Source organism: Felis catus, chromosome B3, assembly GCF_018350175.1.
Source record: "Felis catus isolate Fca126 chromosome B3, F.catus_Fca126_mat1.0, whole genome shotgun sequence".
Classification (NCBI taxonomy): domain Eukaryota; kingdom Metazoa; phylum Chordata; class Mammalia; order Carnivora; family Felidae; genus Felis; species Felis catus.
Window position 1 is genome coordinate 37,488,631 of NC_058373.1, and position 16,105 is coordinate 37,504,735.

Below are 16,105 nucleotides of genomic sequence, written 5' to 3' on the forward strand. Positions count from 1 at the left end.
TTCCTGAACTTATCCCTCCCTTGCAAACACTTTTCACTTACAGGTTCTTTTGTTTCACACAAAGGAAACTGTAGTCCCAGGAGATGGAATAAGAGGAAGTGGGGCACAGTCAGAATCTCTCTTTGTCATGCTTTTTTATGTCTGGCCCCAGTCTTCGATCTTTTCCATCTTGCCTCTGCTTCCCCTTGCACTATCCTGAGTCCCACGGTACCTTAACACTTCAAGAAACGGTCTTGCCAAAGTGGACCCACTTCAGGTCCAAAACAGAACAGGAACTTAGGGCTGTGATAGACAAGGTGACTCTAACAGGAACGCGCAACAAGACTCACCATGCTGCCTCTGAATCAAAAAAAAATAATGCCCGCTCCTTAAGGTCTACCGTGTGCCAGGAGCCTCACCGATACCCGGGTTTCGTATTCCTGACAGCCCTGCCTTGTGAGGATTATTGTCACCATTTTACAGGAGTCACTGAGAGGCAAAGCAACCTGGGCATGATCATGTAACCAGTAAGTGGCTGCGGCAAGGCCTGCTAAGACCTTTGGAGGCACAGGCCCTGAAAAGATCGGGACCCTGCCCCCGCGCAATGAATGCAAGAACCACAGTCCTAATTAGTAAGATTAGTAAGAAAAGTCCAATAAATTTCAGATTTCCTGCGATGACTTTATCAATGGTTTTGAAATATCTCTCCCCCCCCCCCCCCCAGGAGAAAAATGTTGGTGCACATGTTTTGCTGATGCCTGAGCACACACGTAGTCGGCCCAGCGGTCTCTGCAGCCTCTGGGAGAGCAGCGCACAGATCCCGGGCTCTGTGCTCCCCACAGATAGGGCAGGCAGCAGCCGCCAAGCCCCTGAGCCGCCCCAGGGCAGAGGCGGGTCCTCTCCCGGTGGGCGCTCAGGCTGCCAAGCAGCGTTCCATCAGGGATCCATTTCTGTTCCCCTCAGTGGAGGTGAAATGATCCTTTCCAGGTAACAGCCGAGAATAGCGGTCTGTGGGACCTCTCACTGCACCTTCTCCTCGGTTCGCAGCCTCCAGTGCATGGAGTTTTCCTTTCTCTCCTCAAACATGCCTGATTCTTAGGAAGAACTTGGGCAATTGGGTGAGTAGTTTTCAATGTCTCCTTCTGGGATGCCAAACAAGGAAAGGACCAATGTTGGTGTGACTCTTCTTCTAAAGAAACTATTCCTCTTGGTCTGACCCGTTGTGTTGGAGCAGAAAAGAGGAAAGACAGGCAATTCTTAGTCCTGGAAAAGTCAGACACCTGGCTGACTTTCCTGGCTCTGCACCGTTCTATGAAGCAAAACTTCTACTCCTGTTACACATGAGGAAGTTGAGGCACAGAGACATTCAACAACTTGCCCAATGTCACACGACTAGTAAATGGCAGAGAAGGGCTTGAAGCCCAGGAAATCTGGCTATAGAGCTTGTGCTCTTAACCAAACACTATGTCACCTTTGAAGATACAGAGGGAGAGATAAAGCTGTTTAGAATCAATGGAAAGAGAACACAGGTCCAGTTCTGCTTTTGTCGGTGTTCTGAATTCAAGGACAGGAGTTGTATTTTTGCAAAGGATCAAGGCTCTACCTTAGATCCAAGGAGGTGGAGTAGTGGACAGTGGGGGAACTGCACCCTCTTTGGGACACAGCTGAAAAAGGAAGAAAGTTTTCCTAGGCCGACAATCTCTTACCAGACACCTGCCCCCCTCCCCAAATAATCCTCCTGAGGAAGGATCATCTGACCACTAAACGTGTGCTTAATTAATATTAGGCAAATGAACTTAATCGTCTCCCAAGAGCTGTAGTCCAGAAGCACCTAGGGACTCCTCCCCTCAGACATATCCAGCATCCTGATAAACCGCAAAGTTGGAACCGCTTCATTTAGACATCTGTTGAGCTACTTTGGGGTACTGGGTGCTGTGTTGGAGATCACAAGGAAAAGCAAGATGTGGCCCCTGTTGCCAGAGTACTTACAGTCCTATGGGGAACACACACACACAACCAAGGATAACTCAGAGAGGGGAGCACACGCTTAGCTTCAGGAACCAAGTGCCACAGGAATGCAGAAGTCAGTCTAAGGAATCCGGGGGTCTGCCAGCTGTTTTTTTGCAGACAGGTTACCAGATTTGCAGGATGCATGGCGGTGGGATTTCTCCCGGGGGGGGGGGGGAACTCTCCACCAGGGCCTACAGCTTAATCCTGGATTTTCTGGGAAAGGTGAGGAGACTGTAAATAGCATCTCCTTATGAGTATTTGGAAGTTGCTTCGCTGAAAAAAGGTGGTCTGAGGTCGAGGGCGCATCTTTACCTGGTACTTTATCCACAGACCCAGGACTCCGGAGCCAGACCCCCTGTGGGCACCTCCCGGAGTCACGGGTGTGAAACCAGACACCTCGGAAGAACACCCAGGTGGAAGTTCTGTGCTCCATAGCCCGCTGGCAATTCCCAAAACCCCACTTTTTCTCCCTAAGACAACGCTCCCTAGTCTAGGGCCTTCGGATGTTGGCTGCAATGCCTAAAATGTGTCGCAAGGTGGCAACGTTGTGGCGAGAAATAGACTTTTTAAAAATCCTGGGTTTTTGGTTTTTTTTTTCAAAGCATATTTTCCCTATTAATGTTTCATTTAACTTAATTAGAATCTGGTAAACTAATTAAAGCAGCTACGAGCCCCGCAATCAGCAATAATTCGTATAATTATTGATAATTACATCCATACCAATCGTTTGGTTATTAACATTTGGGGGAGAACAAACCACTTCTGAAGGGACGAGGAACCCAAGAGGGTTTTTTGCGACAAAGCTTTCTGGGTCGGATCCGCCTACACCTCCAGTCTGCAGAGATTCCGGCCCAGATGGGGCGCCCTTTGGCGAACCCCTGCTGCCTACGGCTTTTTTCTCTACTTTGGGGAATTCGTTAAGGGAAGGTGAAAAGGAGTATTTGCTAGGCTTCTCTGCGTGGGCCGCGGCCACGGAACTTCCTGCCTGGGTAGCAACTGTAATTCCCACTTGATAGAGCAGGCCGTGCCGCTTCCAAAGGCGTGGTCACGCCAAGGGGGTGCAGTCTCGTGCTCTCCCCAACACCTGCACTGTTCTGCGCGTCCCAGCACCGCTCGGCCCTGGACGCAGTCACTTCCTCACTTCCTCTCGCGACCTGTTTCGCCGTCGGTGCAGCGGAGAACTGATCGGGTTGGTTCCACCCAAAGGAAACCTTCCCGATCCCCGGAGGGTCCCTGCTAGGAGATCTCGCGTCCCGAGGTGACTTCTTCCCTCGACGACACCTCACAGTTTAGCCGCTGCCCTCACCGCCATTATCTCTCTCATGTCCTGTGTCTAACCCTCCGAATGTCTCGGGACTGGGGTCCTGAGAGTCCTAGCGCAGGGGGCTCCGGGGACCGGCTTCCTGCCTCCGCAGCGCGCCGGGGGGTGGGGGGGGGGGGTCTCCTCTCCTACGCCCCTTCCAGGCGGCGGGCAGCGCGCTCCCTGCTCACCGGCCCGCCACGGGCCCTCCAGAACGACCCGCTACCAAACTTCCAGACCGGCGCAGCGCAGGGCTCCCAGGCCCGAGGGGCTAGCCCGGCGGCGGGGGACCGGGGGAGTGCACTGAGACTCCAGGGATGTCGGAGGGCGGAGTCCGCGGGGCGCTGAACCGGGCTGGGGACCCGCGGCCCTGCGCCCCGCTTCCCTCCCAGAGCTCTTCCGCGCGCGCCGGGGTGAGAGGCCTGATTATTATTTTACGCGGGCCAAAACGGAGGCCTAGAAGGATGAAGGGAGCGACACAGAGCTCTTAGTCCTCAGCCGAGGTGGTGAAACTGGAAGCCAGGGCCGAATGAGCCCCACGACGGTGCGCTTTCCCTCTCCAGGCACTCTCTTCCCCTCAAAAAAAGTGCGGGGCAGTTTCCATCCTTTATCTGTAGCCTAACCAGCAGGTGCGCTGTGGAAACTGAGGCCCACGGGAGGCGTGCGGCAAGGTGAGGCCTCATCAACAGCGGCCAGGAAGCAACCCACCGCCGTCACACGCACCCTGACACCGCCCCATCCCCCAGTCGAGACCACCTGACTCCAGCGCAGGCGGGCGTCGCCTGGCTCCTTGGGCTCCTCCACGTCCGCGCACCCTCTCGGGCCCAAATGGACAGAACATTAAAAACCGCCAGGGCTCCCTCCGTTAGGGTAGCGGAGGGGCAGGCAGGAGGCTATCTGTGTGCTTCCAGGCTTGCCCAGACGAAGTCTATCCGAGGTACCTCGCTCCCCGCCCCGCCCCGCCTCGCCCCAGCGCTCCAGGGCCAGGCCTGCGGTGTCCGCGCCTCCTGGCCGTTCTGAAGGAACCTGGGCTTCCGGGCAGGGTGCCGGGCAAACTCCCAGGAAGTGTCCGGTCTCTGACCGCGCTGGAAAGGACTTCCTCGTTGGGGCAGGTGTGGAAGTGGGCGCGAGTAAACCCTCGGCCCTTGAGGGAGCTCCAGGGAAGAGTCTGAGACCCTGGCACCCAGGAGCCTCCTGTAGTCCTCTCACCCCTGCTCGAAAGGCTCCAGGGAGGGTCCCAAACGTGGGGAGAGGGTGGCCTGTGGGGCAACCTGGGTGTATCTGAAGGACTGGTAGAGAGGTCGGGGAGCTCGCTGCTGCCTACCTGAGCCGTGCGATTCTCAGCCCCCGCGCTCCACGACTCGCGCCGCCGGCGGTCTTCAAGCCCCACCTGTTGCCCACCCCTCAGCCCGCCTCCGCCCACCCTCCCCACCCCGTACTCCCACCTCCACAACCCCAGGAAGTGACAGATTTCTTTTTTTTTTATTAAAAACAAAACAAAAGTCACGGATACAGGGTGGTCTCCCCAAACAGGCTCAAGGTGGTCTCCATCTCGTGAGTCAGTTGTCGCCCTTTTTAAAGTGCTGTTACATCAAGAAGTTACAAGAAAAAATAGACAAAACAAAACCCAAAGGGGAATGCAAAACGGGACTGGAAGCAGGTCCAGGAGAAGGAAGCAAAGTAACTTACAGCATAAATAAAACCGAACCCAATACTGAACCAAGAGAGACTCACAGTACATTTATATCCATTGCACATAGCCACTTTGTCATTAGGAACAAGTTTCAGAAGTGGACGGAACGGGGGGGGGGGGGGGAGGGGGGGAGCGCGGGGCCAGCGCCAGCGAAGTTGCTACATTGTGTACACAACTGGGGGTCCGAGGCTGTATGGGGTGGGGGGAGGCCCCCTTACCCCTTTCTTACCCCCTTCGGTCCATTTAACCCCATGAGGTCCGATGCCCTGGAGTTCAACCGTGGGGCGAGGTGGTATTTACACTTGGAAACGGAGAAGGGGCCCTGGGCCGAGGCGCCCGGGAGGAGGGCGGGCGGGCGGGAGGCTGTATTTACATCGGTCGTGTCCGAATGGCTTGTTCCTCGCTCTCGGCCGCCGCGGCCGCGGGTATTTACAAGAAGAGAGCAGCATGGCTTGAGGGCGCGTGGGCGCGGCCGGGCCGGCCCTAGGGCAACAGCGGGGGCTTGAAGGAGCAGTTGCCAGTGCAATGGCGGGGCGTCAGCATCTTGCAGGAGAAGTGGTGCAGGGCGTCGTGGGCTTCTGGAGAGACAGTCAGGCGGGCAAAGCTGGGCACCTCTCCTGCCTAGCCTCGCCGGGGAGGCCTACCCTCTCAGTCCACTCGCCTCCTCCCCTGCCCGCCCAGGTCTCACCCACCCCCTCCCGGCTCAGGGGTTATCAAGTGAGCGGATCAGAAAAAGGTAGGAGGCTAGGAGTGAGAACCTGCGGTGGTTTAGAACCACTGCTCGGGTTCAATAGCCCCATTATACAGAAGAGGAAACTGAGGCACAGAAAGAGGGAAGTCAATCTGCCCACGGCCAGATTTGGATCCCTCGGCAGATTTCCCAATGCCCAGGGCTCAAGGGGCTCTTTCTCCCTATTCTATCGTTCTAGAATTATTTCCGCATTAAAACAAACAAAAAAAAAAAAATCCCATTTCCCTCCTTTCAGGTAGACCTGGCCTTCCCCTCTCACTAGCCCCGCCATTTACTTTTTCATTCATTCACTCACTCATTCATTCACTGGCACAGCCAGAGCCTGGCAACCCTATCTTTGTTCCCCGGCTTCCGCACCTTTTAATTTCTGCTGGATAGCATAGCGCGCCTTCCGCTCTTGATCGAGTTCGTTACACAGAGTGTCTGGAAGACATGGGGAGGGGCCAGTGAAGAAATGAGACCACCCTCCAGCCGGCCGGGGTCACAGCCTGGGCCTCACCCTCTCCCCAGCGCTCAGCCCCCTCGAAAAAACCAATCCGGGGGACCGAGGGAGGGAGCGTCAGTGCTCCAAACTGCAGCCTGGCGGAGGGAGGAAATGGCCTGGGATGGCGCTTAAAGGCAGACGGATCTAACCAAAATTAAAGCAAACTTAGGCATTACTTCCCAGGTAATTTTACGCCTCGATTTTTAATTTAGAAACCATGGAAATTGCCGCGATAAGAAGTTCAATCACTCCACGTAATGATGCCTGCAAGCCGTTTGCTGGGCTCGCTTGCCATTCTGAGGCTAATCAGAGTATACAAAGGATATTAAATAAAAAAAATAATTGTTAAATTACCTTCAATTTAAATCCAAATGACTGAGCCAACATTGCGGCTCCTGCCAGACGAGAGGCAGTTACGGCCCGTGCGCGCGCTCACCTGACTCCCGTCTTACCTCTGACAATTTGCAGCTGTTGTACCATTTCTTCTCGATAAGCCAATTCCCTCTTCATTTGATCCTGAAAATTATCTGTGCAAATTGATTAAGTGAGAGCTGTTAGGCACAGCCCCCTCCCTCGGCCCCATTTCCCCACTCCCCTCCCCCACCCCCACCCCTTCGGTCTGCGGCCTAGCGGGAAACCCTGGAAAAGGAGGGTTCCGCGGCTCCGGCAGGGCGCGCAGCCGCAGCTGCCCGTCCTGGGGTCCGGGGGCGTGCGGGAAGAAAGCTCTGGCGCTGAGGTGGGGTGAGGTGGGCCAGGAAGGGGGTACCTTTGAGACTCTGAAATTCTCGCTCCAGCTTCTTGCGGAGCTCCATTTGCTCCAGGAGCAGTTTTTGCAATTCGTCTGCGAAGGGCCGAGAGTGTGAGGTAAAGGAGGGTGTGCGGGACTCAGGCCCCCCTCCCCAAGGTGCTGCAGGTCCCGCCCTGGCCAAGAGCCCTGAGATGGGAGTGGCGGAGTGGTGGGGCCCGGAGGCAGAGGCCCTCGGCACTGTTTTCCCATTTGCTTCCAAAGAATCTGGACGAGGGAAAAGGGCCAGGAGCTAGGTTGCCCAGGAGAATTAAATTCAGGTTTTGGGCTTCTAGGCTCTGGCTTCAGGCGCTAACCAGCATGGCATCTGCTTTAAGTTGTTCCAAACTCCCAAACCTTAGAAGCTGGCCCAGGACTTGATTTACCCCTCCAAATGACACACCCCATTCCTCCCTTCAACAATACAGAGCTGGGTGAATCTTGTCAAGGACTTGGTCCCCTGCCCTGGAAAAATACATATTTTCACAACAGTTTGTTCACAATTTCAGGGGGTCTCAGGACCCCAAATCCATACTAAGGGCCCTCATATAAAGCACCAATGATTTGAAAGTAATTGCATAGCCTGTTAAATGTGTAACCAGGAAGAGTGGAAGACCACCACTGCTTTCCCCCCCTTCCTACATCAGTTTCCAAGGCCATCCCTGGACCGTTCGAGGGCAGGGTGGTGGATAGCGGGTGGATGTGGAAGGCACCGTTAGTGCCCTCAGAACTAGCTACAGAGGAATGGCAGGGGCTGCCCTGGCCAAGGAGCTATTGGTATCCAAGTCCTCCCTGTGGGGGAGGCTCTCTGAGAAATCCCACCCCTAGCAGGTGCTGAGGAAACACAAAAGTGGGAGGTAGCGGAGCAAAGTGGGGTTAGAGGCTCCCATCCTCTGTGCCTCAAGCCACATGCTCCCCCATTGCAGATGAAGCAGCTACCCCAGGATCCCATTCCAAAAACATGCTCCATCCCCACCCCATTTAGGGTCTATTGAGGTGGGGCCAGAACGCCTTAATTCCAGGAAAAAATTAACCTCTCAGACTCCTAAAATAAATGCCTCTTTGCAATCTTGCTTTTCAGAAAAAGTCCTGTGTTCCAGTGAGGTTGGGAGACCCACATTGCCCTATCTGATTGTCATATGCATCAAGTTCTGAGAATTATTACTCATTTCTCTTTTTTGCTGGGTTCTTCAGACAGGCTAGCCTCAGGAACGCAAACTTCTAATGAACCTCTAGGGGTTTGGTTCACTCTCCCCACCCCACCCCCTCCCCATACCTCTGTGCCAGGATAATGTGTCCAGAGGATTATCCTTTGCACTCAATGAAAACGGATTCCCCAAGAGCCCTGTCTTCCCATGCACTCCCTTACAAGAAGGGTTCGTCTCCCCGAAGCACAGCGTGCCCCCATTTCACAGATTTAACCTCACCTCTGGCCAGGTTCTCGATATCTTTCTCCACTAGCTGAGTTCCTGTGACATCCAAGGTGAGCGCGTCTTCACCTGGGATACAAGGGCAGGTAAGAGGGGTTCTCTCCTGGGAGAGGCCTTGGGAGGGGAAGGATGAGTTTTCCCGGAACCCAGCTAAGTCAGGGAGCTACTACAGACCTTCTACCTTTAGAAGAGTCAGTTACAGGCATCCAGTATTACCTACCTTCCAAGCTATCGTTTTAGAGGGTGACCCACTGAAGGAGAGTGCACCCAGGGAAGGGAGGCTATCTTAGGGCAGGAAGTACATACCCTTTGACCTGCTTCATGTGGGTGACGGTGTCTCTCACTTCCTTTTGGTACACCCCCTTCCGTTCCCCCAGAAGAGCCCCAAACCCACTAAGGAGGAAAGCCCTGGCCTGCACCTCGCGGGCGCGCTGTTTAAATATGTATCTGCCAGCCGCACAAGGGGACCAGCAGCCGCTTACGTTTGATCGAAAGCCTTCCTCAAAAGCCAAGCCCAAACCTGTGTAAACCTGGGAGACCTGGGCCCCGGCTTCCGGGTGGGGTTGGTGCGTGAGTGTCCTAGGGCTCACCTCGGTCTGTATTTGCGGGACTTGGCTGGGAGATACTCCTTTGGTCTGGATAGGATTTCCTCGTTTCCAAATCGTCGGCGGTCGAGTGATTGTCTTCCTTATCTGGTTCTTAAAGGCAATAAACCGAGTTTCAAGGAGAAGCAAAGAAACCGTGACCCCGATACGGCCAGAGCTGCTACGGTCGGGGCGCCCGAGCCCTAATTAAAAGCGTTGTGGCCGCCGCTGCTTCCCGGCTGTGCGCCTGGGCTTGCACCCTCAGGCTTTGGGCCGGGCACCCCCTCCCCCGCGCGCGGTCTGCTCATCCCGCGCTCCACGCCCCCTCCCCAGCCCCTCGGAAAAGAACAAGACGAGCAGCCGAGCCCACCAGGGACGAGCGACCTACATCGCGCGCAGATACTGGGGCACCGCGAGCGCGCGTGGCCGCCGGGTCTGCCCGCGCCGCCCCCGCCGAGAACGCGGCCCAGGCTGCGAGCCGCGCGGGGTGGCGGCGGGGGAGACATCCTTTCGGGTTCGGCCTGGCCGGATTTCCGAGGCCCTCAGCCCCTCCTCTTCGAGCCACAGGGGCCCGGCGCACTTGCAGGTCTCCCCCGGGGTTGGGTCGCAGCCACCGCGGGCTCTTCGCAGGTATCCAAGCGCGCAGCCAAGCTCCCGCACCCTCCGCCCTAACCTGGCGTGACCACAGAGGACCTCGAGGCCCCCAAAACTTGGCGAATAAATGAGAGGACTGGAAAGAGGTGCCAGGCGTGGTTTTAAAAAGGATTTTATGAGGTGTATGTGAGCGTGTGTTGTGTGGTGGACAGGGAGGTTTGTTGTTAAGTGACCAAACGATGGAAGTTGTTAGTTCTCGCTTAGCTTCCTTTCCCTTTCTTTCTTTTTCCTTCCCTCTCCCTGTTTTTCTCGCTTCCTCTGCCTCTCTTTTTCTCCTCTCGTCTTCCCTCGCAGCAGCACCCCCCCCCCCCCACACACACAGCCCTGTCCCTCCGCCCGCGGTCCCCGCGTCACATTGGCCAGCGACCTCGGCAGGGGGGCTGAGGGGCGTTACCGTGGGCCTCGGGGGTGCAGAGGTAGGAGGCCGAGGGCCCCAGCGCCGCTGCCGCGCTCTTCACGTGCTCGTCCCGCTCTGGCGCGTACACCTGCGGCGGCCGAAAATGACAGGCGGTTAGGGGTGTGCTTGCAGCGGCTCAGGGTCCCCCAGCCCTGGCCGCGGCGAGGGGGAGCCCTGAGAGGGAGGCGGAGGTCAGCTAGCCCGTGGGCCCCGAGGGCCCTGGGCGGCTGTGACGCACGCGGCGCAGCCTGCCGCCCTCGGAGGCCACAGCAACGTTGTAGTTTCAGGGTAATTATTAGCGCCCTCGAGAAAATTATCAGAAAGACAAAGCGGCTCTCAAGACAAGAGCTGTCCAAAGCCGCCCCCCCCCCACCCTTTGCCCACCTCCTTTTCGGCCTCTTCCCACCAGCCCACGCCCAGTCCCCGCATAAATGACGCTTTTTGCATCCAGCTAATGATTCGTGTTTTAATAGACCCAATGGAAATAAATGTACAGGTGTGTGCACCCACTTTCAAAAGGCCAACGACTTCGGCTTAGTTGCACAGCTTCCACCCGAACCCGTGGTTCAGACAACTTGAGAGCCCCTCTCCCGCCCTGCACGCCATCTACCAAATGAACCCTGCGGTTCCCCAGGCCGGAGTTCAAAGGGACTCAGAAAACTACAAGTTGAGGTAGAGGAAGATTCCGGAACCCCGTACTGCTGGGGCCCGGCTTGAGGGAGAGGCGGTTCTCTCCTCTCCTCACCAGCCCCTTCATCCCCGGGACTCTGATCTCCATCTGGGCGAGTGTGCCACGGCCCGGCCTCGCAAGCGCTTTTCTCTGGCTTTGGGTCCCTTTTTCTGCTCCCCGTTCTTTCCCCAGATCCCTTTTATTTCTGTGTTACTGAGGTCCCGGCCTGTCTCTGCGCCCCCCCCCCCACCGGCCCCCGCTCCCAATCAACAAAAACACTGCACACTCGTTTCTCAGGCCTGTCTCCCCCACCTCCGGATTTTCTGAAACCCTCACTCACGGGGGCGAGGGGGTCCCAACAAGTTCCACAGCGCTGGGCCTACTCAGAGCGGCTGGGGCCTACCGCTCGCATGCCTGCTCAGAACATAATCCCCGTCCCTAACTTGTCCAGTGCCTGCCTCACATCCCGAAGGTGCCGAGGGGTAAGCGGGGAGGCGCCACCAGCAAGGCGGGCGCGGGGCTCACCTTGGCCGGCGCGGGGCCCCCCAGCGGCCCGCAAGGCTCTCGCAGCTCATAGCCGCCGCTCGGCGGGCTCCTCTCAGGTCTCCGCACCACGTCGTCGGCAGCCAGGTCCCCAAATGTTGACCTGCTGGCTGCGGGCAGCCCGGGGCGGCGCCGGGAGCGGGGGCTGCCGCCATCAGGGGAGTCTGTGGGACCGTCGGCGCCCGAGGAGGTGGTAGACGGGGGCCCTACAGGCTGGTCCGCGTCCTGGCCGCCTGCCGTGCTGGGCGCACTGGGTGCTCCGGGATCCGCCTCGTCCAGAGCGCCCTCATCCTCGGGGAAGCGGTTGGACTCCACGTCCACCTCGGGCTCGTCAGCAGTGTCCACGTCGGGCGAGGCGGAGTGGTAGCTGGAGCTGCCCTCGCTCAGAAAGTCTGGGCTCACGTAACCGCCGCCGGACCCTGCGCCCGGCCCTGGCCCACGAGCCGGCCCGGCGCCATACGCGTCGCGGGCGCTACCGTAGAGCTTGGCGATGCTCTCGGCGTCTTTGACCACCGGTCGGAAGGCCGACACGTAGGAGCCTTTGCGTGCAGGCGGAGGAGGCGGGGGCAGTGGGGCCAGGGGCGGCGGCAGCGCCTCGTCCGCGCCGTCCTCGTCCAGCGGCCCGCGGGACAGCGCGCTCGGGCAGCGCTCCTCTGAGCCCAGGCCGCCCTCCTTGGCCGGCTCGGCACCGTCCAGGGACTCGGGGCCGCCGCCGCCGGCAGCCGCCGCCGCCGCCGCGGCCGCCGCCGCTACAGCGGCCGCCACCGCCTTGGCTTGGCTCTGCGCGGCTGGATAGGGCGGTACCGGGAGGCTGCCTGCCGCCGGCCAGAACATGGGAAACGTCGGGTACACGGTGGCTGCGGCGGCCGCTGCAGCCACGGCCGCTGCGTCCTTGGCTGCCCCAGAGGGCTGGTGACCCCAGAACATGGCGCCGCCACCAGGGCCAGGGCCTGCCCCCGGGGGCAAATGGCCGGATCCTGGCCCGCCCGCGCCTCCGCCAGTGCCCGCGCCTGCGCCGCTCCCGGTGCCTGGACCGCCCTTGGGCTCGCCCGCACCTAGCACCGGGTCGTCTTTTTTGGGGCAGAGGCCGAAGGCCGTGGGGAAGCCATAGGGGTGAGGGAAAAGCGGCGGGGGCAGTTTCTGCAAGAGGCCAAAGCCCTTGCTGGGCACTGGGATCACTGGGTAGCTGCGAACGCCGGCGCCGCCACCAGGCCCTCCAGGGCCCGCCGGGCCGCCGGCTCCCGCCGCTAGACCAAGTCCCCGCTGCGGATGTGGAGGAGGCGGCCCAGGAGGTCCGGTAGCCTCGTCTTCGCCGCAGCGCAGGCTTTTGTGGGGCGGCGGGCCTGGGGCCATCTCTGCGCCACACCCGGGGCCGCCCCCGCCGCCAGCACCGCCCTTCCCCTGCCCACCCGACCCGCCATTAGCACCGCCGCCGCCGCCTCCTTGCAGCGAGAAAGTCCGCTTGCGCGTGCCGCCATTGAACATGGCCTTGACGTCCTCCCAGGCGTGGCTCAGTTCATCTGTGGCCGACTTGTCACTGAGTTTGAGGTGACGGCGCCACGAGTTGAAGTTAGCGGCGTCGGGCTGTGTATACTTGGCGTCGGGTGTGCGGTGCGAGTGGAAGATGAACTTGTTAGGCGAGAAATACATGCTGCAGTAGCCGCACTTGATGCACTTGGCACGCGAGCTGTTGTAACGCGCAGGGATGAAGCTGCCACGCGAGCCCCACGCGCACTCGTGCACCACATCGAAGGCGAAGTTCTCGGGCAGCTTGGGTGGCTTGTGCTCGCCCAGGAACGACTTGCACAGGCGTTCGGCCTCGCGCTTCGTGATCATACCGCAGCGGCGCGAGGAGATCGGCATGGCCCCGGCCCGACGCAGAATCTCCAGTTGCACGGGCGTGCACTGCACGCACGTGATGCCCAGGGCCACACGGCGGTTGTGGATCTCATTGTAGCTGTAGTTCTTGAGGAGAGTGTTGGAGATCTGTGCCAGGCACAGGCGTTCCTGGCCGTCGATGACCAGAGACACGATAGGCACCCCGTACAGCGACGTCTCGCCCACCTGGTTGGGTTTGAGAGCGCTGGAGCCTGAGTAGGGTTGCAGCTCCTGCTTCGAGTTGGGTGAGGAGTTGCCCTCGCGCCCCGGCCCCAGCTGAGTGGTGAGAGCCTCCATGCCGCCGCTCCTATGAAACAGAGAAAGTAGAGAGCAGTTGAGCCATTTTCAGCGCCACCGTGGCTCGGGCCCGCCCAGCTGGGCGCGCCGAGTTGGGCGCGCGGAGAAACTTGGCCACGGGGAGTCCAAGCTCATTCTCCCTCTGGACGGGAGCCTTTTGTTATTCAGACGCGCGCTGGCGCCACAACAAAAGCCCCTGGGGTTTGGGGGGAGAAGAAGGGGTAATTGAGACCTCAGGATTGCCCGGGCAGCTCGGAACCCAATTTTGTTTTCGGATTGTGCAGGAAGTGGGGCCCAGAGACGGAGAGTGACTTGCCCAAGGCCACACAGCAAAGCCATTGCCTAACCCAGGGTTCGTAACGTCCAGATCCTTGAGCCTTTGGCTACCCTTGATGCCTGCCCTACCCGCCCGGGTCCTGAAGCCCGGACTTCGGGGACAGGCTGCCCCTCTGCTCAGTCGCGCATGCACGCGGGCGGGCGGGGAAGACGCAGGGAGGGGTACGGACCGGGGGAGGGGCGGTCACTGCCCATCTCCAGACAGCAGGGGGCGGGGGGGGGGTGGGCAAGGAGAAGGAGGAGGGTCTCGAGGCCGTGGCGGGGGCGGGGGGTGGGGAGGGAGAAGAGGCTGAGGCGACCGCTGTTCGCGGTGCTGAACCCGACTCTCAAAAGCATGCTGTGCGCGCCCAGCCCCAGGGCTGCCCCCACCGCACCCAGTTCCGTGCGGAGCAGGCTCCCTGGGATAACAGCACTGGTTTCCACAAACCCGAGCTTCTTCTCTCACGCCCGGAGCCTCGCCTTCGTTGAGCAGAAAGGTTCCGGTTGGATATACACACCGTTTTCTTTCCAGCCATCAGTGGGACCAGGGTCACGCAGTTCCTATCCACATTTTCTGCATTTTTAGCTGCGTTCCAGACCAAAGCTGGTTTCCATCCGGGTCAGCGCGTGGGGACAGAGAGGTTCTCAGGGAAGTTTCTCAGGAGCCACTTCGCTTCTAACCGCCCACTCCCTAAGTTTTCCTCCTTCAGATTTGCCTTTTCTGCTCAGGCCAAATGCAGTCTCTTCTGGCTCTGGGCTTCCTCTGGGGGGGGGGGGGGGGTCCTCTCCTCTCTGAGTATACTTCAAGCCGGGCTGTCCTGGTTCATATGGGTTGAATGGGAATCCTTGCTGTTGTCCAAAGCCACAAAGCTTCAGGTCAAAAGTTGCTGCCGGTCCCGCGCTTTGATCTCTGGCCCAGGAAGGGAGGCAGAGCCTCCCCCGTGGACCTCAGGAGCGAGAGGACCCACGGACTGATGCTTGGGGCCCTCTATGTCGCCTGGCCCAGCCACGTGTCCTCAGACACCGAAGTCTCCCATCCGGCCCATGGCTGCAGGCACTCCTGAGGCCCAGGCAGCCCACCCCCGAGGGCTCCTCCCCTAAACTCGTCAGGAAAGGCAAATCCATTTTCAGAGGGGCAGCTTCAGGCAGACTGGGGATCCGAGTTCAAAAGCCTTCATCGAAGACACTGGGATCTTCTGTCTGTGTCTCTCCCTCTGTTTGTTTAGGTGTCCCTCATCTGTCGATCTTATCTGTCCCTGAGCTGTCTGTCTCTCCCAGCTCGCTCCTCTTTCTCCCATCTGTCTTCATACCTTCTTCAAGTATCAAGCTATTTATCTGCTATCTGTCTGTTTCATCCTTATCTCCGCGTATCGAATTGAAACAAGTTGACCCTCCTTTCGCGTTGAAGTGCCTTGTAACATCTTAGGAGGTAAAAAGACTGTCCTAACTCCCCGACTGAGGGGTCCGCAAGGCAAGCCCAATAACCCCCTGAACAGCTCTCAGGCGGGCTGGGGAGGTGACAAGGGCTCCGCGGCTCTGGGAAATGACGATGTCTTCTCGGTTTCCCGAAATCGGCAAGTGTGTCCTGCCCGCATGCAGTGAACGGAGCGGCTCAGAGCAGAGCGCGTCCTCCCCAAGCTGAGGGTCTGGGGGCCCCGCGAGGTTTTCCCGAGTGGAGGGGGCTCTGGGCCCCAGAACCAGAGGAAGGGGGAGTCTTAGGAAAGGAACCGAATTTCGAGGGCCAGAGCGGAAAGCCCGGGCAATGAGCTGCACGCAGCGACAAGGAGCAGCCGCCAGGGCTGCTTGCGGAGCCCTCTCCGGCTCCTGGGGCTTGAAGGGGTGAGCTTGGAGAGGGCGACGAGGCGGGAGGCGGACAGCAGTGGGAGTGAGGCGATGGAGTCCTTAGGTATAATAATAAAAACAACATCCACAAGAACCCAAATACGAACTAAACGAAAAAAGCTGTAGGGGTAGGGCGCGGGGGCGGCGGGCGACCGGACGCTGGTACTCACCGTGCGGCGGCGGCTGGAGCCGGGCGAGCGGTGAGAGGAGGTGCGCGGCGGGCGGAGCGGCGGGCGGGAGTCCGGGATCCGCCGGGCTCTCCGGGTGACGGCGCGGCCCCTCCCCGCGCGCGCGCACAGCCGCGCTCCCGGGCTCCTCGCGCTCACACCCGCGGCCCCGCTGGCCCCTCCCGCGCGGCGCCCGCTCTCAGCAGGAGCGGGACGTCAGGGCCCCGGGCGCGAAGATGTGTGCCCTGCGCCGCTGCCCCCGAGGCCCCGGACGGGCCCGGAGCGGAGGCCGAAGCCTGGAGCGCATGGCGCGGCGACGGGCACGGC

At 59.3% G+C, this 16,105-nt stretch overlaps 1 protein-coding gene and 1 long non-coding RNA gene across 3 annotated transcripts; one reads left to right on the plus strand and one right to left on the minus strand.

Moving 5' to 3' along the window:
- Positions 1 to 4,752: 4,752 nt before the first annotated feature.
- On the minus strand, positions 4,753 to 15,832 carry SKOR1 (SKI family transcriptional corepressor 1). 2 transcript variants are annotated; one of them, XM_045059124.1, is made up of 9 exons: positions 15,782 to 15,832; positions 11,262 to 13,464; positions 10,064 to 10,154; positions 9,022 to 9,129; positions 8,429 to 8,500; positions 6,984 to 7,058; positions 6,670 to 6,744; positions 6,091 to 6,156; positions 4,753 to 5,560 (listed from the first exon to the last, which is right to left on the minus strand). In XM_045059124.1, exons 2-9 carry the CDS (start codon positions 13,452 to 13,454, stop codon positions 5,466 to 5,468), a joined length of 2,775 nt encoding a protein of 924 aa, XP_044915059.1. In that variant the 5' UTR covers positions 13,455 to 13,464; positions 15,782 to 15,832; the 3' UTR covers positions 4,753 to 5,465. The 2 variants fall into 2 exon arrangements, with proteins under 2 accessions (XP_044915059.1, XP_044915060.1); XM_045059125.1 differs by lacking the exon at positions 15,782 to 15,832 and adding an exon at positions 13,687 to 13,851.
- Positions 6,863 to 11,264, plus strand: LOC123385881. The gene is made up of 3 exons (XR_006599073.1): positions 6,863 to 7,081; positions 8,439 to 8,517; positions 9,137 to 11,264. It is a non-coding gene; the product is annotated as an uncharacterized LOC123385881 (long non-coding RNA).
- Positions 15,833 to 16,105: the final 273 nt, after the last annotated feature.

Coding starts and splice junctions, on each gene's coding strand:
- SKOR1 (XM_045059125.1), bottom strand. CDS start 13,793: ATGGCTTTGCTGTGTGGCCTTGGGCAAGTCACTCTCCGTCTCTGGGCC. Junction 6,157..6,669: donor ACAGCTGCAAATTGTCAGAG/GTAAGACGGGAG, acceptor CATGTCTTCCAG/ACACTCTGTGTAACGAACTC. Junction 5,561..6,090: donor TATCCAGCAGAAATTAAAAG/GTGCGGAAGCCG, acceptor CTGTCTCTCCAG/AAGCCCACGACGCCCTGCAC.